Source organism: Aristolochia californica, unplaced genomic scaffold, assembly GCF_029961685.1.
Source record: "Aristolochia californica isolate CCGP_79_NKW_82.1479 unplaced genomic scaffold, dmAriCali1.0.hap1 SCAF_12, whole genome shotgun sequence".
Classification (NCBI taxonomy): domain Eukaryota; kingdom Viridiplantae; phylum Streptophyta; class Magnoliopsida; order Piperales; family Aristolochiaceae; genus Aristolochia; species Aristolochia californica.
The window spans coordinates 29730591-29757832 of NW_027181793.1; the positions used below are offsets into that span (position 1 = coordinate 29730591).

The following is a 27242-nucleotide window of genomic DNA, read 5'->3' on the forward strand; positions in this document are numbered from 1 at the left end:
ATTTGAAACTGTCAAATGTTATGAACATTACAGGATGGATGTTCAATAACACTTTTCAGAACTTGCAGATAAATTTCTCGAATCTTTTGCAGAAATTTTTTAATGAATTTTGTAAAAAACAGCTACTCTATTGCAACTCTGTAGAACCCAATTTCTTCATCACATATTACACAACAGCCAATGATAAAATCAAACGGAAAGAGCAAATTGGGATAAAAATCCAAATTCTACGTCGCATATGATATCACTCAAGAGCCAAAGAGAAAATAAAACCCTTGGATCATTTTGTTTTTGCTGGCACGAACAAAAATTCTTCCTCTGCTTTCATTTTTCATTTGCTTCCTTAACACCTAACAGTAATCTAGCTGAGAGAAGCAAAAAGTTGGTTCGGAACCTGCGCAGGCGAAGCCCACCCAACAGATTTCTAGTCTGTCGTAGGAACAGTGTCGCTCTAATGCGAGAACCAAAAAGGGTATTCCTAAAAAACTTCATGAAAGCCATGGAACACTACTTCCCCGGATTCACACAACTGTTCAGAGAGCTCTTAGACCCATTATCCGATTGAAAAGCAACTCGAAGGCGAATCAGGAGCCGTAAGAAGACTTTAAATGTTGAGATTATTCATGATGTCATGGCCGATGGTGCTGTGTCGCAGCCAGTTGTCTTGTTACTCTTTATCACCACATCTTCCAACCAGAAAACAACGACTTTCACTGTAGGATAATGCTAAACATCGAATTGAATAATCTATGATTCCCCATTTGAGCGGACAGAGTTTGAGGTCAATTTTATTGACATCGTCTCCTTCGCTTTACTGGCAAAGAATGGGACGGCAACAGCTTTTCTTTGTTTATAGGGTAACAAAGACAGCATTTGGTTAACAGTGCTCAGAAAGGATCAAACAATCAAACTATAGTAAGACTCGTTTCCTGAAAGGAATCGAAAAGAAATTTTTTTACCTGCTTTAGTTTCTATAGGCGCAATGAACTGGGGATGCTTGAAACAAAATTCTCCCCAAGCTTTTAAGCTAAAATAAACAAAAAAATCATACCAAACAACAGAAAAAAAAAACAGCTCCACAGTCATTATGTAACTATAATGTCTTTCAAAGCAACAAGACAGATTGGGGTGGCGGTGGCGGTGGCGGTGGTGACAGTATTGCTGATACTGCCATTGTTGCCACTGCAAGCCATCAGGGTCGCTTGATCTAGAGTCCCGTCCCTGTAAACATAGACCCCTTCTCCATCATTCATCGGACGAAATATCTTCTCAAATGTCCGGTCATGAACCCGTTGCAGAGGCATTCCCCTGAATTCACATACACAATATTCATCAAAATCCATGACCGATAAACCGACAAGATTTTGTGTTAGAGCGATGAAAAGATAGTAAGGCAATTTTCGCAACTTGAAGACCCTTCACGGCGAATTCCATGGCAGTGTAAAATCCACAGATAATCTAGAGTTTTTTGTCTGAACCGTCTGACAAACGAATAACAGAGTATCATATTGGAACTCGACAATTGTTTACTACATTTCACCAGGTTCCTGGTTCCAAGTTCGAAACCGAATTGTTTACTTCTTCCGGTGCGTTAGTACTGACTGAATACTAACAAGCAACGTAATTACATAATAAAAAATCAGCAGCAGTTCCGGGAAAAAAAACAGAATCAAAGTAAAAGAAACGGGCAGACGACTGCTACCATCAAAATAGTAAACGATTCAGCTCAAACAGGCGCAAAAATATGAAGGGATAAGCATCCACTCACTCCCAAAAAAAGTTTAAAATAGCATCCCGCAAAATCGGGCGCGTTTTTGCGACTCGCTGACGAGAACATAAACAAACTCGAAAAAATTTCGGTTTTTTTAATACTCTTTTCATAATTTTTCGCTTGCGGGGAAGGCTGGAACTGGAAGACAAACGCCGTCAAGAAAAGGCGCATGCGTGTTTTTATACGCATTTGACACTTCATTTTCGAACGCCATTTTTAAAAGTAGAAACGGGTTTTTCAACCGAAACAAGATTCTGGGAAAAGAACGAAAAGCCTTTCCACCGTGCTGCGTTCCCAAGCAAGCGGACCGACTACAATGATCACGTTTGTCGACTTCATACATTTTCCCGGCGAGTTTCCTCACGATTCCCGTCGCATTTTCCGCCTCTCCACGTTTTTCCGTTGTTCGCTCAAATTCAAAAAGGAAACGACAGCTCGATGGCGTTTCTGAAAATTACTCGAAACATCGAACCATTGCACACAGACAAACGAAAGTCTTTGAAAGAAAACGAAAAAGGATGAAAAAGACGGAAAATTGAGAAACGAAAACCACTGCCGTTTTCCCCGCGTGTTAGCGTTGGAAAAAAGAAAAAAGAAAAACAATAATAAAAACGAAAATAATGGGAGAAAAGAACAGGGAAAAGGAATGACGTACCTGACGTGAAAGTGATCGGCAATGTCACGTTTGCCGAGAAAATGAGCGACGGCGTCGAAGAAAGCGCGATAGGTGTAAACATGCAAGGCGTCGATTCTGGGGAAAGGGAGACGAGGACGGGGAGGAGGATCGATGGTTCCGTTAGCGCTCGGTTTCTGGCATCCAGCTGCGGAGAAGACGTACTCCTTCCATGGAGTCCCACCGACTGTGCTCGCCGGTAGCGACACGAACCCTAGTGTTGTCATGATCGGCTCCAGCTCCTCGTGGGTAATAATGGGTCTGAATGTCTTTGTGTGCCAGAGAGCTAGTTTGCGTAGATATTCTTCCATAGTCGTGCGTGAGGAGAGTGAAAATGTTTGAATTAGTTCTTCTACTACGGGGAGCGGAGGAGGAGGAGGAGGAAAGGGAAAGGAGATCGAAAGTAAGCGGTGAAGCGATTTGGAGTTCAGACTCTTCAGAGTCTTCAGACCTATGAATGGATGTTTCTCAGAGTTTCCTTATATTAAAATCAGGGACATGGGAAAACGACTATAGACAGTGGAGAAACTACGACAATACCCTTCTTCTGATTCTGAGAATCTCTGATCGTCTCCCAACTTTCTGATTTTGAAGGACGACGAAGAGACGCGAAAGAAATATGAATTGAATGAAGACAGATCACAAAGGTGCGGAGGGTGGCGAGAGATAAATTTTAAAAGTTGAAACGGCGGAGGAGAGTTGGATAAGGGGAAAGGATGGAAGGAAGTGGGGGCAAGAAGCACGATCAGAGAGGAGTTATAATTGGATTCGTGATGTAAAAGAGATGGATATGATTCAGGAATGAGGTGGTCATTAACAGCGTAGTGCTTTAAATCAGATTTTTCATTCGAAAGGTTGCCTAATTTCGTTAAGGCTTGTTGCCCTGTTAGGAGAAATTTGTTTCCGAGTTCCTCGCACTCGCGTCTCTTCTTACTTTGGAAACGACGTAGGGGTATACGGCCGAGGTCGAATTTATTGAAAACCCATTAAACCCCCCATGACACTAGCCCTAAGTCTTAGCAAGGGGTGGGCATCCCGAATTCGAAAGACTCTTTTACCTTATACAAGATATTTGTCCGTGGCATCTAAGGGTATACAAAGACAAACCTAATTAGAAGAGGAGAAGAGGGAGTAGAATCTGCAAGACGTTATTATTAGATAACCAAAATTTACTACAAATATAAAGAACAGGCCCTAGTGGTAGATTTTCGCTTTGGGTGCGAGAGGACGCGAGTTCGATTCTCGCAACGCCCCTCCAGTTTTACTTAAAAGTTCCTAAGCTTTCCTGTTGGCACAAACATAGCCTAAGAGTAGAGACTAAAAAAGAAATTTATTTCTATTTCTATAAGAAAATCGAAGCAGTGAGTACGCTGGTCTTGTACACTCCCAACTCTGAGAACTTTCAATCCGTAACAAGTCGTCGCACAAAACTCTCAACCATTAATATCATCTAATAGGAAAGAAACTTTAAGAAGAATACGTATACATTCTCATTCAAAATGAGACGGTCACAATTAGAAATGATGATTACTTTACAATTAGACTAAATTATTTAAACACGTAGGACGAAAAGCAAAAAATCGCATCAAAACTTCAACCTTCCAATCACATCATCAACCTGGCGCCACGCATTCTAAGAGAACGAGCTTGGGCTTCCATAACAAAACTGCCTTTTATGCTCGCTCTCTTTGAGGTCTTCACATGGTGCCAGACCGCCATTTAGCAGACTCAGGGGAAAATGCATCTACCAGGGACTTGTTGAGGGCTGAATTCGAGCAGGCATTCTTGCAAGGGGCAGCCCATTGGCTAATATATCCTTCGTAGGTGTAATGGACATTTTGTTCAAGGAAGATCCAAAATCATCCATGTCAAGATCATCAGCTTCTTCTTCTGAACTCTCTTCCAGTGTTCCAATATGCTCTACTGTTACTTCATCATCATCATCATCTTCTTCATCAGGGACCTCAATTCTATCAAGGCCTACGTCGGCATATGTAGTTTTTACCATCGACCAAAACGTGAAGTTTGGGCGGATAAATCTTTAACATATAAAAGACCAATGAACAGGTCAGAAGTATGATAGCCGTCATAGCAACTGAAAGATTAATTAAGTAAAATTAAAACTGAACTTGGAGGTGTAAAATAACCTGTCGGTATTCTTCAGCATGCATGGATCAAAGGGAAAGAACATGTCCAGCCTTTCTTGCCCGCCGAAAGCTTTAGAGAGATCAGACTCGAGCAAGTCATTGAAAATGAACTCCTCTGACACCATGAACAACCTTGCCGCTTTGGCTTGCCGTAGAAACTCCTCTACTATGGAAGGCAAGCACACCTGTTTACAGAAAGATACAAGCTGACAAATTTAATTTATACCCAAAAATTAACAGAAATAGCAGAACTCAACATTGGTCATTACTTGTACTGCAAAATATACAAGCACAAATAAAATGATGCAACAAATCTCCAAGCCAGGTAGATTTTGAAATATCAAGTCACTTTCCTCCTAAAAACTTTGATTTGACTAAAAAGATCCCATCAACAAGGTGAAGTTTCATGAACCATTTGACAAGTGGATAGAAGATTATCCTTTTATAAAAAATTCTGGACAAAAGAGTCTGGAGGTTTCATATTGTAAAATACCTGGAGAGGATTCCAAGAGTGACGGAGGATGTGCTCTAAGGGCATGTTGAACAGCTGCAACTTCAGATGAGGTATATCCATCATAGACCCCATACGAAAGCAAAGAACATACATGATAGCCTGCAATAAAGAAGAAACAGAGAAGAAATCTCAAAGATTTTTATGAAAAAACAGAGAAGTTCCCATCTAATCATAAACAAAGAAAAGAAAGCAAGAATCTTGTTCCTCTATCTTCTCAATTAATAACTAATCATACTGAAATCCATAAAGAAACAATTCTTTGAATATTAAAAGAACAATTTACAACTTTAAAAAGTCATATACCTGACAACAAGCATAAAAAGTTCTATAAGTTGTAGGTTTCATTGCACCTTCTCGAAATTGACAATAGTCCCAACACCAATCAACCAATCTGAATTGCCAGATAAACAAAATCATCTTAAACATCGACATACACATGAAATTTCCAATGACAGCAAAGTAAAATCAGAAAACATTCAAGACACCTTTGCAATGTTTTTGCAACAAATGATGAAGAAAGAAACCTCCCACGAGACAAGTAACTAGCAAGGTAAGACACAGCAACCATCCTGCACACAAGTCAAAGTACTGATCAGAAGTTGTTCAAGTTTTCAACACAGAATGCTGCCAACTAGAAGCACCCTAAGAAAACTGCTGACTCTCAACTAGACTCCAGGTTCTGAATTACCTGATCTCAACTATTCCGCTTTTGTCTAAAAACATATCAGCCATCCGATTTGCAAATTTCACCCCACATTTTTCAGGATCAAGTGAACAGGCATAAAACACCACAAACTGCAGAGAAGCAACCAAGATTGACAAGGTAAACAAGGAAAAAGATATCCAGCCTGACAAGCACAAAGCAAGAACAATGCTCAAAACTACCCTGATGAAGCGGATCTTACCTGTGCAAACTTAGATTTTAGGGCAAGCATCACAGTACTCTCAAAGGAAACGATAAGTGTTTCAAAAACCTAGAAAAAGTAATAACATCTGTAAAAATGATATGACATTGACCACGCAATGTACTTAAGAGTGACATAATAGTTCAAAGAATAAAAGAGATATAACCAACAAAAAATTATAGAGAACTCATTTTAAGTGGAACGCAGAGCAGTTTACAGCTATTAGAACAGTAGGAATAACATAAATAAATCAAGTATTTCAGAAATAGAAAGCACCTCATCAAGACGACCAGCATTGGCGCAAGATTTGAGATGTTCGCAAGTGAGAACCATCAAGTTATCTAATTTGTCAGCAAAATCATTGGCATCCAGGCTCCGTCGACTCAAATTACCCCTTGAAACCTGTACAGAATTAAAAATATGAGATTTCACATGAAGCAGGGGAACAACAATAGGAAGGCATGTACGACACAAGTGCCTGCAGCTCTCCCTTGACACAAGGATCTGTTCAGAACTCTTTCGCCAAAAAAAATTACATTCTTACAACAAATGAAATGCCAGTTAAATGATTTTTCTGAAGCATGTTATGGCTATTTTGAGAAGTATTTCAGATGTATACATACCTTTTTTTCATTTTCAAAATTTTTAATCGAAAAATCAATGTGAAATCATTAACCCAACAACCACCATAGTGGAGGGATACATCATAGGTAGAAAGCATACCTCATGACCAACTTTTTCTGCACCATCTTCATTTTCATCAATATCTTCAAAGTCCATGTCAAATATGCCTTTGCTGGAGGTTTCCTCATTGGGATCCAATATTATCTCCACCTAAATATTTACAAGGAAACTGGTTAGCTTTTTGCCAAAATAAATGCACAAGAACTCCTTTAGATAGAAGCTACTGTACCATGTACTCACGTCTAAATCAACAAGTCTATCCACAAGAGCTTTAAGTGCCAGGGTCCCAACAAATTCACCAAGCTCGCCAATCTCCAGCCTCAGCAAATTCTCCACATAAATTGCTATCCACTAACACACAAAAAATGAAAAGATACCTAAGTTTCAGTTAATCTACAATAATAATTTGCCCAATCAAAAAAGCATGCACTTCCTGGAGCAACAAACTAAAGCATCAATTTGGAAGATAGGATGTACAAGTAGGTACAACTTTTTAAGATCTACCAGCCTAAGTTTTAAATAAAGTACTACTAAATAGCAAAAATAGAACAACAATTAATGAGAGAAGTGAAGATTCCTAGAACTGAAAGATGTGAAGACCATAGGGTACCATCAAGTTACAGCACAATTTGGTTTTGGTCATCACAATCTGCCAGCAAGTCATAACCCAGTTTAACAACATATAAGCCCAAGAGAAGGGGGCCAGATCAGCTATGGTCTAATTCTATGACTGAAGACCTGCTAGGGGAGGATCCTAACTTTTGATTCTATAAAGTCACATATTGCCTTCATATCTTTGAGGATTCCCTATGGTCTAATTCTTTGTTTAGAGTGCTGCTAGGGGAGGATCCTAACTTTCGACAACCTCATGAGAAGAGGGACTGGTATTTTAAACATGGCACCTTTTGTGGTGCCCACTGAGATACTATTGGTCATAGATTTGTTCACAGCAAACATGCATACCAGGTTTGGTCCATCTTTGTTTCAAGATGAGATCCCCAGTGTTGTTTCCACGTTATCTTTCAAGGAGCTCATCCACCAGTTTGCCTGTAGAGGCTTTACCCATCTAGGCAGGCTGTAGTGATGGGCTTGCCTTGCCATCACCCTTGAGACTCAAGGGCCCCCAAGGTCTAATTCTTTGTTTGATAAGCTACTAGGTAAGGATCATAATTTTTAACAATCTCATGATAAAAGATCAGTATTTTCAACATTGCAATCTGTTGTGCCCACTGCAAGATTATCCACCACATACTTACTCACTTCAATCTTGCATATCAGGCTTGGTCCATCTTTTTTTCAAGATTTGATCTCCAGTACTGTTTTCCCATTATCTTTCAAGAAGCTTATCCCCCAGTTTCTTTTCAGAGGCTTTCCCATCTAGGCAGGCCAATGTGGAGGGCTTACCTTGCTTTGATCCGCAGAGGATTTTGGCTGGAAAGATATAGACATCACTTTAACAATAAATTCTCTTCAATGGATAAATCTCTCAGATATTATCTCTTGGAATTTCAATCTTAAAGAGTTTGGCAGCAACTCAGGTGGGATGACTAGAAACGGCTAGAAACTACTTGACAACTTCTCATCCTCCTAGCAAAACCAAATAATGCCTTGGTTCCCTCTGAACAGGGGAATATAGAGTTAAAATTTGACAGCACTCTCATGGTAACCTAGAAACTACTTGACAACTTCTCATCCTCCTAGCAAAACCTAATAATGCCTTGGTTCCCTCTGAACAGGGGAATATAGAGTTAAAATTTGACAGCACTCTCATGGTAACCTGACCCAGCGGGTTAAAGAGGTCTTTTTGTTGGCCTGACAGGCCTATTACTCATTAATTTGATGGCCCTTTAGGTCAGTTTCAAGACAGATTCATGTGGTGCTTGATAGTTTGCATATTCTTCACTCATTTTTCAGTCCCTCGAGGTTAATGGAGTTTCAAATGCTATAACAAGCAGGTGCTGCATCTCTTTAGACCAGCCTTGGGAGGCACTGGAACATATTCCATAAGTTATGTTATTAGTCTCCAAATGTTGCAATTGAATGTCTCCTGTTATGAGATCTTTATTTATTGCTGGCCATCTTGCTAAGGAGGGGGTTGATCACCCACCTCCCATTGTTATAACCAACCAGCCCTCTTGTTTTGCAAGCTTGCTTGTTGACCTGTCAGGCTCTCAATAAAATAAAAAATAAAAAATAATAGGAGGTGTTAGAATTATTAATATCATTGATTTATCACATACTGAATGCAGCACTTACTGCTGCCGGAGCAGTTATCTTTGGCATCCTGTTACTAATTATGGACTCCAACCTCTTGGGAGTAAGAGGCACCAAAGCAGCAATATCATGCAAGGCTGAATGCACCCGATTGAGAACTTGCTCCTTCCTTATGATACCCCGAGGATGCTTCAGGAAGTTTAGCATAAATATGGGAGGTGAGAAATTGTACACAAGTGTGTCCAAACATGCATCGATAAATTTTCCACTGGAAGCAGCCTGCATAGAAGAACAAAGTAGCATAAAAAACATGATTAAGTAGAAGCAAAAATCGACAAATATGATTAAGTACAAGCAAAAAACCAGACATGTAGAGGATGCTCTGGACCTAAGAACAATTTTTCTTTCAACAATAACTCAATATCTAATATTAGAATTTGAATCATAATATCAAAAATTTTTGTTTTTCCTTGAAGTCCCTAAAATAAAAGGAGAACCAAACATAACTCATCAAGTCACACGATTATGCAGCTTCAACAGATATGTAACCATTAAATTTTTTGTTTCCAGAATAAAATAAATCATCATTTTTGTCTTAATAATTATAATACATACTTTTAATTAAAGAAAAATAAGAGTTATTTTTTTTAGTATCTTCCAGCGCATTGACTATTTCTACATAACTCCAGGGCATTTGAAGAACAGAACAGCAAACATCACCTTCTTTGATTAACTATAATGTATCTTGAAAGTTGAGTAACAGAGTTGTCTGTCTAAACAAGCATTTTGACTATAACTCTGACAAGAGGTCATCGGACCAACAACCCAAAAGTAATAGTATCTCATCATGCCCACAACAAAGATAAGTGACCAACCTTCACTATTCAAGATAAAAAATTGTCCAACAGATAAGTTTTTAACCAGCAGTAAGTACAAAACTAATTGTTAAATCGATTCGTGTCAAACAGATGCAATGCTATCTTTTAGGTGCAACCAATATCAACAAAAGAACAAGATATCCAACCCCACCTGTCCATTTATTTAATTTTCATCCATGTTTCTTCCACAGACTTTTTTTTTTTTTTTGAAATGTGGTGTTCTTTCACAGTCAATAATACAGATTATAAATAATAATTTGAATTTACAACATTTTTGCAGTAAAAAAAATTGTGTATCGTTCAGATTTCATTTAAATAATTCAACGGAACAATTGGCCTTCCTATTATCAACCTTACTGTTCCTTTTTCCATCATCAAAACTCTAATACTTACAATTTCCTATTTTGTATGCATAATTAATTTTGCTAAATCCAATGGCTTACATCAATACATGATATGATCTATTTTGTTCAAAGGGTTGAAAATGATTACTGATTCATAAGGGCATTTCCGTTTCATGTAACGAGCAATAACAAAAATACATACCAAACATATCATCAGTTCAACAAATGCGTCCATTACGTCGGGCCCATGGTTCCAAATGCTCAACTGGAATATCTGATTAACATTCAAAACTGAGCAACATTCAATATGTGTTACTCCAAACTGAGTTCACAAAAACATAGGACTAGTTGTACACTACAATGATCTTACAGGAAAAAGAAGCTCCTCATGTCGAATAGCATCAATATGTGAGACGGACTCAGATAATGCCCTTAATGTTGTCTGAGGGACAGAATAAAACACAATATTTCAGGAGGAAATACAATCAATTGAAACCAGGATCAAATATGTGAGAATTAACACTCGAGAGGAGATACAATACCGCAAGCATGGCCTCATCATGAGGTGTCCTTTTATCACGATTGCTTATAACTTCTATCAGTTGGTTATAATATTCACCATCACCCTGAAACAACAAAATTAAAAATAAATATTAGTAGTCGAGCCACGTCTGTTGTAACGATGCGATGTCTTCAACGAAACAGAACCATTCCTTGGAATTGAACTTAATTATCAAAAACTATACGATGAGGCACAACGTGGTCGGACAAGAGACCTGAAAAATCCTTCACAAGATTATTCTAGGAATAGGAGGTGACCCAGCAATTCTTCACTTGAAGAGCTCAAATATTCGAAGCCATGCGGTTTAACAAGCTCTTCAAAAGCTTACATTTGAGACCAAACTCTCCTCTTGGGCACTAGTTTGGTAAGAGGGTTAAAGCTTCTCCAAAGAATTTAACTTCAAAAGAAATAGGATTGATGTTTTCTACCATTTTACCTACACCAATCATGTTCAAATTATAAAAAAATAAAAAATTAACCTAAGATAGTAGTTTGAGGTGAAGTAAAGGAACTCTGCAGCACTTCTAAAAAATAATAAGAAGAATAAGAATAATAATTCAAATAAGTAAGAAGAAGAAGAAATCCGACAAAAAAAAGTAATTTTGAAACATTTTCCCTGAGAACTGAGATCATTACCTGGGAAACAGACTTGAGTGCCTCTCGAACATAGAAGGCAACTTCAGAATCAGGAACATAATCATCTAGCATTTCATTCAATTCTCCGCCATTAGTTCTGATGTCCATCCCCATGATCTCCAGTCAAAGCAACTTTATGTCCCAGGTTGAATACCTCAGGACAGCCTGACCCACCACCAGAAAACAACACGTACAGAACAGCTAAGCAAATATCTACTTTGATGCGGAAACAAGACTCTTGTCTACAATGTTTCAGCGTGTTTAGAAATTCCAGCAACGTTGAGAAAAATAATATTCAAAGATATTATGCCCAAAGACAACATTTCAAAGAAAAATAATATTGAAAGATATAAAAAATAAAAAAATAAACAACCAGGGCAGAGCATCCTGAAATAACAGGACGGCTGGTATGCAAAATTTTCAGTATTTTCATTAAATTATAGACTTTGTTTAACAATGGTAAAAGTAAGAATTTTTCGTGTTATATCGAAAAACGTAAAAATCACCAGAAGAATAAAGACTAGACAGTAAAAAATGGAGGAGTCAGTTCCTGAAGTTAAGGTTAAACATCCACCACTTCCAATTAATTCATCAATGTCAGCGTGAGGATACGAATGCAGATTAAGACAAAGACAGTTACATGATAACTAATAACCTTACATAAACAAATAAAGGATAAGTTATCCGTGCCATTCATGCTAAAACCGAAAGCGCTTTCAACACAGCTGCTTTCTACCACCTCGATTACATTCGACGTAATTTCGGATAAGAGATGGTTTTACACAACAATATATAGGACAAGTAGTTTAACAAATAAATAATTTCACTTTCTCGGATGTACCGGATAGGTTATTTATTTCTCACATGGACTGTCACGACTGCAAGGATAAATTTCAAATGAAGTAGCCAGACGAATCAACGAGATATAATTGGATGGAACGTTTCCACTCTTACCTCTCTTGTTGCTCTTCAAGTTAGCTTCCTCCGTCTCTTCGATTTCTTAAACCTCGACAGAAATTTTTCTAGCACAGGGTTCCAGGCGGACCTCTCTTCACCCCTCTTCCCGCCGCGTCTTCTCTGAATTGCAGAGCAGACACGCGCCTCCAAGGTTCAAGGTCGCCCTTTTAACCACCAGAGGGAAGAGTGCTTAGAGCAGCGGGGGTTTTAGGGTTTTCGGTATGGGAATTGCGAGATTATATATACCTACCTCGTCTATGGGACCGGGAAGTCGTTATATCATGTATGGCTTGGTTTTTCCAACAAGAGGCACTAACGGGGCCTAAAGGTTTTACTAGCTTATTTGTGTACTATTTATTAAATAGAAGAATATCTGTAAAAAAATTAAAATCAGTAATTATATAATTTTGTAAATATGGTATTATTTATACCAATAGGGAATAATAATAATATATGTATATATGGGCCTTTGGTTTTTTTTTTTTTCTTTCTTTTTTGTCGTTCACAGGACTGGAGGGTGAGAGAGCAAGCATCAAATGGAGAAAAGAAATAAGCATCCGCCTCTCAACGAAGACCTGTGTCCATTGGCCAGTAGTCATCTTTGTCTAAGAACTCGGTTCCAAACTCGAGTTTTCGGAGTTGCATCTGAGGTTTGGAAATTCGAATCGCCTATAGCAGAGAATCGACTTTGACTTCCAATCCAAATGAAGGTGAGCAATAGATACTTTCGTGAGTGTTCTCGCCCTCTGATTCTCTATGCTCTCTTACTCGCTCTGTTGTCGAGTTTCAAAGCACAAACCGTCGAACCCGAAGAAGAAAGGACATCCGTTATTTCCCGATTCCAGCAGTATCTGCGAATCAATACGTCTCAGCCGAACCCGAACTACTATGAAGCCGCCGATTTCATTCTCTCTTTCGCCAAAACCATTAACCTCGAATCAGAAACTGTAGAGTTTGTCATAGGAAAGCCCCTCCTCCTCCTCAAATGGCCAGGTAAAGACCCTACTCTCCCTTCTGTCCTCCTCAATTCACACACTGACGTCGTCACCACAGAGGACCACAAATGGGTCCATCCTCCCTTCCTTGCGCACATAAATTTCGCTGGCAACATCTATGCCCGCGGGTCTCAGGACATGAAATGCGTCGGTATGCAATACCTGGAGGCCATTCGCCGTCTTAAGATGTCCGGTTTTGAGCCAACTAGGACGGTGTATTTATCCTTCGTCCCCGATGAAGAAATTGGGGGTCACGCAGGGGCTGAGCCTTTTGCTCAGTCAGACATGTTCAAAAAGATGAACGTTGGAGTTGTTCTGGATGAAGGTTTAGCTTCCCCTGACGAGAACTACAGGGCTTTCTACGCTGAGAGATCTCCAAGGTGGCTTGCGATTAAGGCGGTTGGGATGCCAGGACACGGTGCTAGGCTTTTTGACAATAGTGCAGTGGAGAACTTGATGAAGAGTATAGAAAGTATCCGAAGGTTTCGAGCTGCACAATTTGATATGGTGAAGAGCGGGGCCAAGGCCGAGGGTGAAGTTACTTCGGTCAATATGGTTTTCTTGAAGGCTGGAACTCCCTCTCCTACGGTAAGTTTTTCAACCAACTCGTTTCTCAACCTTTTCTTTTTAGTCTTATCTCCAAGCTGCAGAGTTCCTCGGATTGATGCGGGCATATCCAAGGGCAGTGATTCAATCACAAATAAAGCTTGTACATCCCCTTTAAAACTGTTACCAGTGATGAACCATCCGTGCAATCTAAAATATACCTTAATGAAATTATTTGATATTAACGAGTTCTATTATGAGTTGATATTAATTTTCTTTACCAAGGATATTCTCTCTCTCTTGTTTCCTGCATTGTCAGGGTTTTGTCATGAATGTGCAACCATCTCAAGCAGAAGCAGGATTTGATATCCGGGTTCCTCCAACTGCCTCTCCCGAGCATCTTGAGCAAAGAGTTATGGAAGAGTGGGCTCCATCTTCACGTAATATGACATTTGAGGTATGGAGCTTTTAGAAAGTTTTTAGCTGGCTTACCAATCTAGATCTCTTTAGCAATAACCTTGTTATGGTTAGTGAACTGTAAGAAAAAGATAGATGCACAAGGCGTACAATATGTTCAATGTTTACTGTATATTCCCACTTTAAAGTGTTCAATGTGTTTCTTCATGTAAAATGGCTAATATAGCAATTATAGGGTTACCTTGATGTGCCATCTAATATTCCTCTCTTTTTGAAAGTCATATTGAGTGACTAAGTTTCATGCATATCAGTTTTTGGCATGTTGATGCACAAAAACTTGGATTTAGTGGGTAAATTTTGATTATCATTCCCCTCCAGACGTAGTCTTTAAATTATGTGCTTCCAAACAAGTGTGCTAGCAAACCTATAGCAAAAATTTCTGCAAAACTTGATTATATGCATCTGAATTATTTGGTAATAGTTGGCTTTTGTGAAATTGCGGCTGAACTGTATATTTGGGAGCTGGAAGCAGCTCGATGTGGGATTGATTCGGCTGCTCACTTTCTCTGGCCTTCAGTTATTTTCCTCTCTATCTTCATCCCTGTGTTTCGTGGATTTATCACTATCTCTTTTTCCACATTTTTGAAACAGCTTCAGTCAATGGCTCAACAAGATATAGGACTATGAAAGTGCTCGTTTTGAGCTTGACTTGCACTATCACATACACCATTGATGCAAACCATTTGATTGAAAAATGTAAGAAACCTGAGAGTGACAGATCCAAGAATAAATTTGCACTTCTAATGCTTATTATTGTTGATTCATTATATGTTAGATGCCTATCGTGGAGTCACTGACATCACCTAAGCTATGAGGTTGCTATATATAGAGTTCCCGATGTATTTGGTTGAAGAAACAAGAAAACCTGAAGAGATGTATACAAATGCTTAACAAATAGCTATTTGAAAATGATCATAACTTCGATTGGTGGCTGCTTAAGAACTTGAAGATGGAGAGTACTAATCTATGGAGAACCAAAGATTATAAAAAATCCTTTTAATGTCTCACTTGTATTTTATGCCTCTCTAATTTCCAAAGTTTCAAGCCTCCCTGTCAACTTATGTCTGTGTGCATGTGGTTTTACACAAAATGTGATCCCTGTTGGACCTAAAGGTAGAAATACATCTAGTTTAACTAGCACATTTTGTAAGAAAAAAACTTGGGTGAATTTTCAGTTGGCATTTACTTTAATTTACTGGGACGAATTGGACTTTGAATAAGGGGAAGGAGAAGGTGCCCTAGACCCACAGCAGATAGAGGAGGATTTATTCAATCACATAGTTTGGGCTCCTAGAATATGGCGCCTTGTGGAAATATGTTTGATTGTATCGAAAGGCCCAATGAATTGGGATTTCCCTATTGGTGTGCCAGGTCATTTCGAGGCAAGCGGATCATTCATCATAAAGAGGATGCGCTTCAAGAGAATGGTTCGGAGTTCTTGCAGAGTGGAACCATACAGTACCAGACACGAGATAGATCTTCCAAAGAACAAGGCTTTTTTCGAATAAGCCAATTCATTGACTAAAAATGATTCTAATTTTGTCTAGGAACAGGTTCATTCTGATTTAATTAGAAATCACCCCTTTTTTGCTCTACTTTAGTCTTGTGTGAATCTGAATTTTGATGTCCCTGCTTTTTGGAAATTGTGGAGAATTTCATGTGTTGCTTGGCTTTTCAGGATCCTCTTTTGTTGTTCATGAAGATTTTTTTTGTTCTTCTCCTTTATGCCTTGAATAATTCATTTCTTAATGTGTATATCTTGCATCTCCTTTTCTACCTTGAATTAGTTTTTCCATCTAATCATTTTTATACATCAGTGCACCAGCTGAGAACTGATCCTCAGTTTCGGTAATCTTCAGCTCTGATGTCTACTAAATAAACGGATATTTCATATTAAAGAATCCATGATCCTGCTGCAGGTTGGTGAATTCACCCACTCAATATTGTATCCATACTGCTATCTCTATATGTGTTGATAGCTAAAATGTTCGGTGGTTTTTACTTGGTGTTGTTTGCGTTCGAGATTGTACAGGATACATTGGCAGTTCTTTTGTTTTCTGCAGTTGCTCTATAAATATAATTTATATATTTATTTTTCACATTATATACTATGTTCATTTAGATTGTCATGCGAGGGTTCATCTGCATAATGGGAATGTGTGACCTTTACATAATTATTTTGAAGTTAAACTTAGTGAACTTTTCTCCATCTTTGTGGCTTTGATTCCATTTCCCTATTAGGTTTGTGCAATGTTGATTCATGCCTAAAGTTTTCTTTGCTATTGGTTCTCATATCTATCTAATTGTATGGGACTGCTTGTAAACTGTGGTCTGTCATTTACACTTTTAAACTGGTGATGGTAGTAGATGCAATACAAAGTACAGTGATCTAAATAAGCTTGTAGTTGTTACAGTATAAGCAAAAGGCCTCAGGTCGTGATATGTATGGGAGGCCAGCTGTCACTGTTGCTAACAATTCCAATCCATGGTGGACACTATTAGAGGAGGCAGTGAAGAAAGCTGGTGGCAAACTCAAAAAACCAGAGATCTTCCCTGCATCAACAGATGCCCGATATTTTCGTGAACAAGGATTACCAGCGATTGGCTTTTCTCCAATGGCAAACACCCCCATTCTACTCCATGACCATAATGAGGTATAAAAACCTGCTCTTCCTTACTTAAAACTCAGATGTCATAATCCATGCATAATATTATTGTCTCTGGGTACCGACTGCATGTATTTGGATATGGATTCTGAAGTTTACTTTAATACTCATGAATCAATGCATTCCATTTCTATGTGCCTTTTTTTAATAAAACTTAGTGCTTTTTTTTTTAAATGTATTACTTAATACTTGTGTTAGATGTTGTAAATTGACTATGACTTTGTCTGTGTTATGGTTTTATAATTTGAACCAGACTGTACAACCAGTATGTTTACAGCATAAAATAGAATGTCTAAAGGATCAAAATTTTGATTTGATTCTCACTTTATACAAATTCTAAAACTATTCGCGCTGCTTAAAAGCATTGATAGTAATATCCTCAAGGATCAGTGAGAGAACAAAATATGCTTTTGAAACTATGATAAAAAGAAGGTAAATAGCTGATTATTAAAAATGTAAAAGTTTCCCCCTTTCTCTTCAACATCATGGCTGAAGGTCTTCCCAGTCTATTCAGATTTGCCCAGGACTTGAATTGGCTCAGCCTCCTCCTTCCAGATGACCTTCTTAAAAACCCTTCATCCAATATGCTTGGAGATGGCTCACTCGAACAAGTCACCCGAATCAAAGCACTTCTCCACATTTTCAAGATTATGTCCGGGCAGAAAGTGAACTAGGTGAAATCCAGATTGTATGGGTTCTACTTGAATCATGCTGACTTGGAAACCTTAGTCGCTCGCCTGGATTGCAGCTCCGCGTGTCTTCCTGGGGCCCATCTGGGCCTTTCCTTTCAATGGCAGAATTGATAGGAATCTTTAGAACTTAGTCATTGAAAAATTGCACAATCAGCTATCAACTTGGAAAGGAAAATTGATCTCTGAGAGTTTTTTTTTTGAGATAAGGATGGAAAATTGATCTCGAGAGTTGGAAGGATAATTTTGATTCGTGCTTTATCTATCTTTTCTTCATTGCCTGTGAAGGTTACCACAGAGCTCAAGAAGATAATGAAGCCTTTCGTATGGAAAGGCTTGCGTGTTGGGTTCAAACACCATGTAGTTAATTGGATTGACGTCTGCAAAGAGAAGAGTTAGGGTGGTTTGGGTGTTAGAAGAATCAAGGAGACAAATAGTGCTTTTCTAACAAGATTTGAGAAGACCTTCAGGGGGGTGTTGCAATTTATAATCAACATATTCATTAAGATCTGAGTAAAGATGCACCTTGACTGTTGCAAGTTCCTAATGAGGCTTGATTTACTTTTCCTCCAGTGTGCATATTATTTTTCCTAGGCTGTGATTCTTTTAACTGATACCTTTTCTTGTTCTATGCAGTTTCTGAACCAAGAAGAGTACCTGAAAGGAATTACAGTATATGTGTCTGTCATAGAAGCATACGCATCCTTTGTTGAGCGCACAGCCAACGAAGCTTCCAAGGATGAATTATAAAGCATTCGCAGAGAATTGCTATTTCCCCAATGCTAGTGCTGCAGAGCAAAAGGTTCGGACCGTCTGAGAGTATTAATGAATAAGAGATACGTTTGTTCCCTGCCCCATTTTGGGACCAAAACAGCTGATACTGTAGGAAGAACTGACATATATAACATGGACTTGTCTAAATATCTTGTATCACACCCGTAAGGTTTTCCAGTAGAGGAGCTTGGAACAAAATTGATGCATTTATATTTCGGAATCTTTCCTTTGGGATGCCTGTGGTAGTGTCCTGTAGAGTTTTAGTCTCTGTTGTGAGTGCTGATTTGTTAGTACATAAAGTAGTTACTGGTTAGTTCTTTCTGATCATATGGAGGGGATGAATGCGACTCAAATCTTCTTCATGTGATTCGATGATCCAGCTAGTACTAATAATATGTACCTAGTAGCAAAGAGAAAGTAGGGGTTTTTTCCTTACTGGCCTCAAATGGGGGAGGGGAGGGGTCCTTTACACTTTTCCTGAAGGGGAGAGGTACCTCCATTGTTTGAGGAGAGGGTAGTCCCTCCTTTTTCCTTCTCGTATCTCTTTGTAAAAACAAGAAAGAGAGAGGAAAAGGGAAAGGGTGCCAGCACCCTTATTCTCCTTGGCCTTCTTTGCTGTAGAAAGGGTGGGGACGAACCCGTCTTTGTTCTTTATGGCCTGAATCTCTTGAGTGTTCCAATTGATTTACCGGTTTGGACCAGTCACCTCAGTTTTGTCGATCAGATTTTGATCACTTTCCGACCTTGATATGAGATCGGGTGTAATTAGACCTGATTCAATCCGCTATGCGGTTCGGAATCCGGATTCTATACTAAGGGTCAAAATAAATTTTTAAAATTTTGATTTAAAATAAACTAGCAAGGAGTTTTGAAACAACTTAGCAGATTGGCCGATGAACGGGACTTACTACGGGTTCAAATTACAGACCAATCGGCAGAATGTGTTCCATCAGATGAGTAAAATGCAGATTCGAGCTCCAACATTTCAGGGGCTGACGTAATTAATTTTTTCTGTTTTTTCTTTTTAATTTTTTGTTTGCTTCTCCCGTAACAAGGGCACTTCAAGTTCAACGTTGTGATTCCTGGTTACTGGTCACCTATGACCTAACCCTTGATTTTCTACTATTCCAAAAATTCCAATTCGTTTCTCCCCGTACACGCATTCTTGCTGAGCCTAAGCATCTGCGAGTCTATCCTAATTTCTTAAAGAACTCAATCATTTGAAGCTCGAAGGCCAAAGTTTGGCTGGAACCAGAGCACCAAGCTAGTCAGAAACCTGGCCGCTGGAGATGCGAATTTGGTTACGGTATGTCTCTGAGAATCAAGGCCGTTGTCGATAAGTTTGTGAAAGAGCTGAAGGAAGCACTCGATGCCGATATTCAGGACAGGATCATGAAAGAGAGAGAAATGCAGAGCTATATCGAAGAGAGGGAAAGAGAGGTTGCCGAAAGGGAGGCAGCTTGGAAGGCCGAACTTTCCCGTCGCGAGGTACTTTCGCTTCCGTTATTTCGTTATCCATTACTAAAGATATTAAATTTTAGGTTTAAGCAGAGCATGTTTTGGTTAAACATCCTTTACTGATTCCTCTTTATGATTGAATTTACAAATTTGATCTTCGTTCTCTGAAACTTTTTGGGGGTGTTCCGTAAACATGATTTGTCTTAATAGCTGTAACTTATTTGAAATCTGTCCAATCATCATTGACTTGCGATATCCAGGTTCCCCTTGCCTGTGCACTGTTTTCTTATACTAGTTATGTAGCAGCTCTGGTTATTAATGTTGTGATCCTAGCAAAAGCATGATTGGGGTCTCTTACAAAGTGGGTCTTCTGCATCCATCTAAATGGGAAATTTAGTCAGTATTCATTTTCTAAATGATACTTATCTGCTGCTCATGAGGGTTATACCGGCAGTCAGCGCCACCTTTCTTTTTTTCTACTCCTAAGGAAGTTTTTGTTGCATCTAACTCTATCCTCATGTAATTATGACTATTCACCCTCACTGTTGTCATTTGATTCATCTGTCATGCTCCATTTTGGTCTATTTTTTTTCTTTTGCAGTTAATGTCGATGTAGCCTTTCTATCTTGACGTTGGGAATGAGCTTGTGTCTTCTTAGTGGTGATAGCAAAGTAAAAACTTTCTTATATTAGCCCTCACATAGTCCTTAGAAGGTGGTCTCTGTTACCCTGAATTAAGAGTTCCAGAAGTCATCAGTGAGAATGTGTCAGGTAATCGGAGTACACATTTTTTTTATTTATGGATGGTCCAATCTCCATTTGGCCCAATGCCTGATATTGGCATTGATTAGGACATGGTTCAAATGTTTCATTGGCCAATTCTGTGTTCTCCTTGCATGTGGAGGCTATCAACCTCATCTCCAGTCTTCTACCCTGTCTTTCTCTTTTCTTTCTATATTTTTTGGAATGATGGTTTTATCAAAATAGAATCTGATTAGTTATGATGTATAAGCGTTATTCTTGCTTACTCCCACTGTACCACAAGTTCAAACGTTAGTTTCATGTTCTATTCTATTTTTACTCTTTAAATTCCTTTTGTTTTTTAAAATATTGGCTGTTAGAAAAGCAACACTTTTAGCTGTGATCTTATCCACTACTATGTTGTGGTGCATTGCAATGGTTTTCAACTATGAGAAATTGCAAAGTTTGGTTGAAAACTAAAGACAGTGAAAATTAAATTTATCCTTATCCAATTATTTTTTCACTACTCTGTTTGTGTCATTTTGAGCTTTCCTCTATTCCTTACTCATCCTTCAATTTATTATTCACATGTCACCTTGTAGGTGCTCTCAAGGTCTTGGTTGAACATATTTAAGCCATCTTAAATGGCTCTCTGATTTTCTCGTCTATTTGACTTCTCAGAAGTGTTCTATTTGGGTGTAATGAGTCTTTAGCTCAATGACCACACCTGAGGACATATTTGGTCTTGGGTTCGAGTCTTATTGGTGTTTGTGGAATCTTGGATGTGTGTCTATAACACCGCTAACTTTTTCCTTTTTATCTTTTTTAGTTTGCCCCTAGAAGCATCTTCTTCTTGCTTCAGGAACATTTTTACTGGGATACAGGAAAATTGTCATAGTGTTGCTGGCTTCTTGTTTCCTTTCGGATACAAAAGTGGATATGCTTACTGAAAACAAGCATTCTTAAATGTGTAGCTGTCGACTTGTTAGGTTGATTGTGTTTATGAGAGAAGTACTGGAGGAAGCTCTTTTGGATTGAGATTGGATTCATTTTGCCAGTTAAACAATGTTTAAGGTGATTTCAATGAACAGCATTCGTGGAGAAGACATGGGAGATCTTTGAATACTTTTTTTCTTCTTTTTCTGAGGAAAGCAATTGAGATTTCATTAAGGGGGAAGAGAAACAAACTGCAGTCCCAACAAAACTCAACGCCAAACTAGACAAGGTTGAAAACAACATACATAACAAATACATGAGCTTTGTTATGGATAACTAAGGGTAACAGAGAGGATCCTTTCTAGCAAGACTGCCGATCCCTGACTTAGCTGATTGTGGAGTGTAGAGCCCCGCTTGATAGAGAAATTTTTGGACAAGTTGCCCACTTGTTCCATTTGAGCCAGGAGCCTTCAAGGAGGGTTAACATTTCTCTAACACCAAGATAGAGCTGTAGACAAGTCCTCAACAACAAGAGGGAGATTAAGACGATTCCTAAGGATTCAGATGTTGTGAAGGAGAGCATGAAGTAGATCTTTTGGTGCATTTTAAGTCTATAAAATAATTCAAGTTATGAGAACTTCACAATGATTGAAAACGAGCCCCAGTGTTTCTAAATTGTTGAGGAACATTCTGGGCAACTTCTATAGGCTATTATTTTCTGTTCAAGATCAAAATCAAAAGCTACTAGTTGCCTGATAATACAGGAGCTGTTCCTCTATATTAGACGTATAAATATTGTCATCAGCTTCTAAAAGAATGTATTCTTACAATCTTAATTGTTTGGGCTAATTTGGTCATTCTGAAAACTATTTCACTTCTTTTGTTGTTAAGTTGGTTTTTATGATTGTTGTTTTGAAGCAGAACTAGATATGATTTATTACAAAGTTGTATTTGGATCTTTGTTGGTGAATTAAACTTGGGCATTTTTTATCCCTGACTTGTTCCAATCCGTTACCTGGATGGTCTGACCCATCTGTCTGCAGGCTGAGATCGCACGCCAAGAAGCAAGATTGAAAATCGAGAAGGAGAATCTAGAAAAGGAGAAGAGTGTCCTGATGGGAACTGCATCGAGTCAGGATAACCAAGATGGCGCCCTGGAGATTACTGTAAGTGGTGAGAAATACCGCTGCCTCAGATTCGCCAAGGCCAAGAAATGAGGTTTCTCCGCAAAAGAAGTATTTCAGAACGTTGTTCATCATTGGTGGAAGACTAGCAATCATTGCCAAGTGACATGGGGAAATATGGCAGCCATCGTGTTGTGTTCTATCATGACCTCTGGCCTCAATACGGCATTACGCTATTCTTTATTCCTTTTTCTTTTATTTTCCTCCCATTGAGAAATGGATGTGTCAACTGTAGCAGATTGGGAATAATCCTTGGAAAGGTTTTTTATTTAGAAAAAAGAAATTCGATTTGATTTCAAGAAATGAAACAAGTTTCCAAGAAACTGATTTCTTACTAGGAAAGATTTGCCTTGGCGAAACGAGTTCTTGGCTCCCATAAACCCAACACAGGTTGACCCCTGAACTCCTCTCCCCTTAGCTTAGCATATAAATTTCACTCCCAGCATGCCGGAAACCCTAGTCTGCCTTCCCTTCTCCACTCTTCCTCTCCTTCTCTCGTTTCTTTTCGCTTAGTTTGTGATTGGTCCGTTCAAAAGCTGGTAAATCGGCGTCGAGAACGATGGAGTGATCGAGCGCTTTCTGAGACCAGCAAGATGAACGGGATGCGGACTCTGCATTCGATTCTACGAGGCTGTTCTTCTGTAGATTCAATAAGACCATCTTTTGATATCTCACGTTTTTCTCTCTTACAAGTCAGAAGAGATTATGTAGCGTCCTGTATCAGTTTCTTCATCTCCGGTTAACATTTAGGTCTTTCGTATACGTCTGAGAAAGGTTTTACTACAATGAAAGCGATAAATTCCATTATTTTGTTTGATTTCTTTCTCAGTCACAATGCTGGAGATGTTGTGTTGAGAATGTTAGGGTTTCTTCCGGCGAGATTAGAGATCCATACTGGGTGATTTTATCTACTCTGTTGCTTAATCATCCCTGTCAAGGTCGAGAGATTTCTGTAGTATCTTTTGAATTCCAATTGCCTGAATTCACCTGATATCTCAGATTGGTTTTAGTTATCAGACTTTAATCAGGTATCTGCCCTTTAAATCCATGGTTGATACAGTTACAAGTCTGAGAAATCAAAGGAAGAGTTCGTCGTTACACGTGATTTTCAGCTTCACGCTCTCACGTGCTCCATTCGAGCTCTACAACCATTCTTCCTTGAGGGCAACACAAACAGGTTTTGCAAGCTTATAAAACCCTGATTGGGTTCCTATTACTGAACAATTTTCAATGTTAATGGCGATTGCGGATTGTTGATTAATGGAGCCAAAAATTTGAGCATCAACTGTTAAAAGCACGTCCAACTTCGTGCAGGCGAAGATGTATGTAGTTGGTGCGCTGAACCAACGACATTATTGCGGAAACCCCACGACCGGTTGAACGTGGGAGCTTGACGACCGGTGTATGAACGGAGGCCATTACAGTGGTGCGTCTGACCTATAACTATCAATTCCCCTTCCCGGATCACTTCAGCTTTGCAATTGTCTCCTTTTAAGGGTTTTGGATGTGGATTTTCTGGAAATTTGATGGTCGAGTTAAAAGCCTGGACACAGTAGGCAGAAGACCATAAGATATGAGGAAGAATGGTAATGGAGAAATTTTAAGAATAAAAGCCCACGGCGTTCTTTCTCTCTGCTATTCTTGTTTTGTCTACTTAGTCTTCTCCCGATAGAAGCGGGTAATGGGGGATATTTTAAGAGAAGAGAAGTTGGCGGTTGGAAGCGAACAAAATTATGAAATAGTGGTGAGGGAGTTACGACAGTTAAGGGACTCCGGAGGCCCTCCGTTTCTTTTGCAAATTTTAAATTTTCCCATTTCCATATCTGAAAGAAAAACATATGCTGGATTTCTATCTGTTGACGGAAAATAAGAAAGAATAAGAAACAAATGAAAGCTCCGACGACATTGTGGTGTTTTCTGCTCTGTTTCTTCTGCTTTAATGCAGTTAACGCCGGAACTTTCAACGTTCGGTCTTACGGTGCCAGAGGCGATGGACGAACGGATGATAGTAAGGTGAATTAATTCTCTCAATCTACGAAAGCCTTTTGAGGGTCAAAATTTTGCAGATGTTCCTGTGTCTCAATTCATCTTCTTTAATTCCTCAGAACCATGTAGCTCGGCTATTTAATCTGTCTAAGAATCTGAATATATAAGATACTTTTTGCTTCTTGTACTGTAAATCGTTAGCCTAATGCTTTCCCATCAAGCTCTGCTCGGATTGTCATTTGGTAAAGCGGTTATGCCGATTCTTCTTCGCAGGCTTTCTTACGGGCCTGGAAACATGCATGCAAGTCCACAAGCAGGATAGTAGAGATCTATGTGCCAGGGGCGACATATCTTGTCGGTCCTCTATCATTCAGGGGGCCTTGCCGACCGGGATCGATTGTCTTCCGCATGCAGGTGTGTCCTCTCTCCGATCATCATTCTCACTTCAGGTCATTAAGCCATTGTTTAATCACTGCTTAGGATGATTCCCTTTTCTTTCTATTTGTCTTGTAATCATGGAGGGATTTCTGTTGTTCTCTACAGGGTTATCTGAAGGCATCAACTAATCTGAAGCGGTACACTCGAGACGTGTGGGTGGAGTTTATTTGGGTGAGTGGGCTGACTCTCACCGGCGGCGGAACTTTCGATGGTCAGGGAGCCTCTTCTTGGCCTTTCAATAGCTGCCCCAAACAATCCAGTTGCAAGCTTCTACCAGTAGTGAGTAATTTCTTAAATTTTCATATGGATTTAAAAAATAAACCCATAACAGGAACTGAAAATTAATGAGAATCTGTTGTTGGGTATCCTTTCTTCTCCTTTCTACCCCCTTTCCACCTCAGAATTTGAAGTTTCTGTCGATGAACGACACGGTCATCAGCGGCATATCTTCGGTGAACAGCAAGTTTTTCCACATGGGAGTGGTGGCGTGCAAAAAATTCCAAGCGAACGGCCTCAGAATCTCTGCCCCTGAGAACAGTCCCAATACGGATGGAATTCATATCGAACGATCTTCCTCTGTGACAATCTTCTCCTCTTCCATTGCAACTGGGGACGACTGCATTTCTGTCGGACACAGCAACTCGGACATTCTGATCAGTGGGGTGACTTGCGGCCCTGGCCATGGCATCAGGTGAACTAATGCTTCGAAATTATCAGCCAGGCTTATAAGCATTAATGTCGGGCTGTCATCCTTCGTTTTGGTTGATTTTAGTTCTGTTCCATTTTGCTGCAAATGATCAGAAAACCTATTTTGATTTTCCCAGCGTGGGGAGCCTGGGGAAATACCCTAACGAAGGGGACGTGGAAGGACTGGTAGTAGAGCGCTGCAGTTTCACCGGAACCACCAACGGCGTGAGAATCAAAACATGGGGCAACTCACCAGTGGCCACAGCAGCAAGGAACATGACATTCCGGCAACTTGTCATGAGGAACGTGAAGAATCCCATCATAATCGATCAGACTTACTGCCCCTTTTCTTATTGTACTAACAAAGTAAGAGCAGATCGACACATACATATAGTGAATTTAAAGCACAACAGCTTCGTTTGATTTGATCCTGTAAGCTAACAACGTGCAGGTCCCGTCTCGGGTGAAGCTTAGCGACATCTCGTTCCAGAACATCCAGGGGACGTCGGCGACGGAAGTGGCAGTGACGCTCGACTGTAGCAGAGGGGTTCCCTGCAGAAACATCCATATCCAGAACGTCAACTTGCGGACCACTAACGGAGCTCCGGTGAGGTCCTTCTGCCAGAACATCAAGGCCATCTACCACGGAACCCAGAGCCCTCCGCCTTGTACATAGCAAGACGTTCTGATTTGTGCAGTAGGAAGGCTAGGTGATCACCATGGCTGTAAGGGAATCTGCCAAGCCGTTCTTAGCCTAACCCAAGTTTTCTTTTCTCTTTCTTCCAATTTTGTAACAGGAGAAAGTGAGTTTTCCTTTCAGAAGGGCATGTTGATGTCGTCTTCGAGAGGGTGCACTTGTCTCTCAATTTTCACGTTGTATACTTTGTTATGTATATATTCAGTGGTGCGATAATTTTCTCGCAGAAAGATATGCTTCGCCTTCTTTCATGTTTTTGATATAAATCGAAGGATTGATCGTAACGAGGACAGATTTGCATGTAGAAGAGTTTTTTTGCAGTTTCTCTTCCATTTTTTTCTCATAAACACAACATAAAATCAAAATAATCCCTGTCAAAACGCATACTGTCACTGTTAATAAATTAAAGGGACATTTAGGTATTTACCAATTTTTTAAACATAATTAGATAGATGACGAACTTTTGAATTTTTTTAGGGAAATGCCCAACTTTGACCGGTCAATTATATACGCGCACAATCAAAAGTAACACGTAAGTTTTAAACGATTGCGTGTGGCCATGTCATCATGCCACATCAACAATTAAATAATACATAAATTGACACGTCATCACCCATGTAGAATGCCACATCATTAAATGACACAAAAAACCCTTTGTTTAAGATATAATATGGCAAACCACGT

General features: G+C 39.3%; 5 protein-coding genes across 6 annotated transcripts; 3 read left to right on the plus strand and 2 right to left on the minus strand.

Annotated features, from left to right (window-relative positions):
* Positions 1–972: 972 nt before the first annotated feature.
* Positions 973–2860, minus strand: LOC137945200 (uncharacterized). The gene is made up of 2 exons (XM_068790976.1): positions 2427–2860; positions 973–1308 (listed from the first exon to the last, which is right to left on the minus strand). Exons 1-2 carry the CDS (start codon positions 2753–2755, stop codon positions 1086–1088), a joined length of 552 nt encoding a protein of 183 aa, XP_068647077.1. The 5' UTR covers positions 2756–2860; the 3' UTR covers positions 973–1085.
* Positions 2861–3910: 1050 nt separating this feature from the next.
* Positions 3911–12476, minus strand: LOC137946210 (uncharacterized). The gene is made up of 16 exons (XM_068792427.1): positions 12283–12476; positions 11329–11493; positions 10673–10756; positions 10501–10572; positions 10333–10404; positions 8951–9187; positions 6935–7045; positions 6734–6844; positions 6287–6412; positions 6011–6079; positions 5794–5900; positions 5591–5674; positions 5409–5496; positions 5085–5204; positions 4592–4776; positions 3911–4483 (listed from the first exon to the last, which is right to left on the minus strand). The coding sequence occupies exons 2-16, from the start codon at positions 11440–11442 to the stop codon at positions 4189–4191; spliced, it is 1875 nt and encodes a 624-aa protein (XP_068648528.1). The 5' UTR covers positions 11443–11493; positions 12283–12476; the 3' UTR covers positions 3911–4188.
* Positions 12477–12836: 360 nt separating this feature from the next.
* Positions 12837–18666, plus strand: LOC137946515 (uncharacterized). 2 transcript variants are annotated; one of them, XM_068792846.1, is made up of 4 exons: positions 12837–13868; positions 14146–14283; positions 16709–16957; positions 18295–18666. In XM_068792846.1, the coding sequence occupies exons 1-4, from the start codon at positions 12990–12992 to the stop codon at positions 18406–18408; spliced, it is 1380 nt and encodes a 459-aa protein (XP_068648947.1). In that variant the 5' UTR covers positions 12837–12989; the 3' UTR covers positions 18409–18666. The 2 variants fall into 2 exon arrangements, with proteins under 2 accessions (XP_068648947.1, XP_068648948.1); XM_068792847.1 differs by having other exon boundaries at positions 12839–13868; positions 16718–16957.
* A 704-nt stretch (positions 18667–19370) lies between these two features.
* LOC137946962 (beta-mannosyltransferase 1-like) lies at positions 19371–23005 on the plus strand. Its single transcript, XM_068793250.1, has 2 exons — positions 19371–19920; positions 22610–23005. The coding sequence occupies exons 1-2, from the start codon at positions 19741–19743 to the stop codon at positions 22781–22783; spliced, it is 354 nt and encodes a 117-aa protein (XP_068649351.1). The 5' UTR covers positions 19371–19740; the 3' UTR covers positions 22784–23005.
* Positions 23006–23797: 792 nt separating this feature from the next.
* LOC137946854 (exopolygalacturonase-like) lies at positions 23798–26537 on the plus strand. The gene is made up of 7 exons (XM_068793142.1): positions 23798–23927; positions 24696–24763; positions 25010–25150; positions 25280–25453; positions 25576–25865; positions 25999–26227; positions 26313–26537. Exons 1-7 carry the CDS (start codon positions 23798–23800, stop codon positions 26535–26537), a joined length of 1257 nt encoding a protein of 418 aa, XP_068649243.1.
* Positions 26538–27242: the final 705 nt, after the last annotated feature.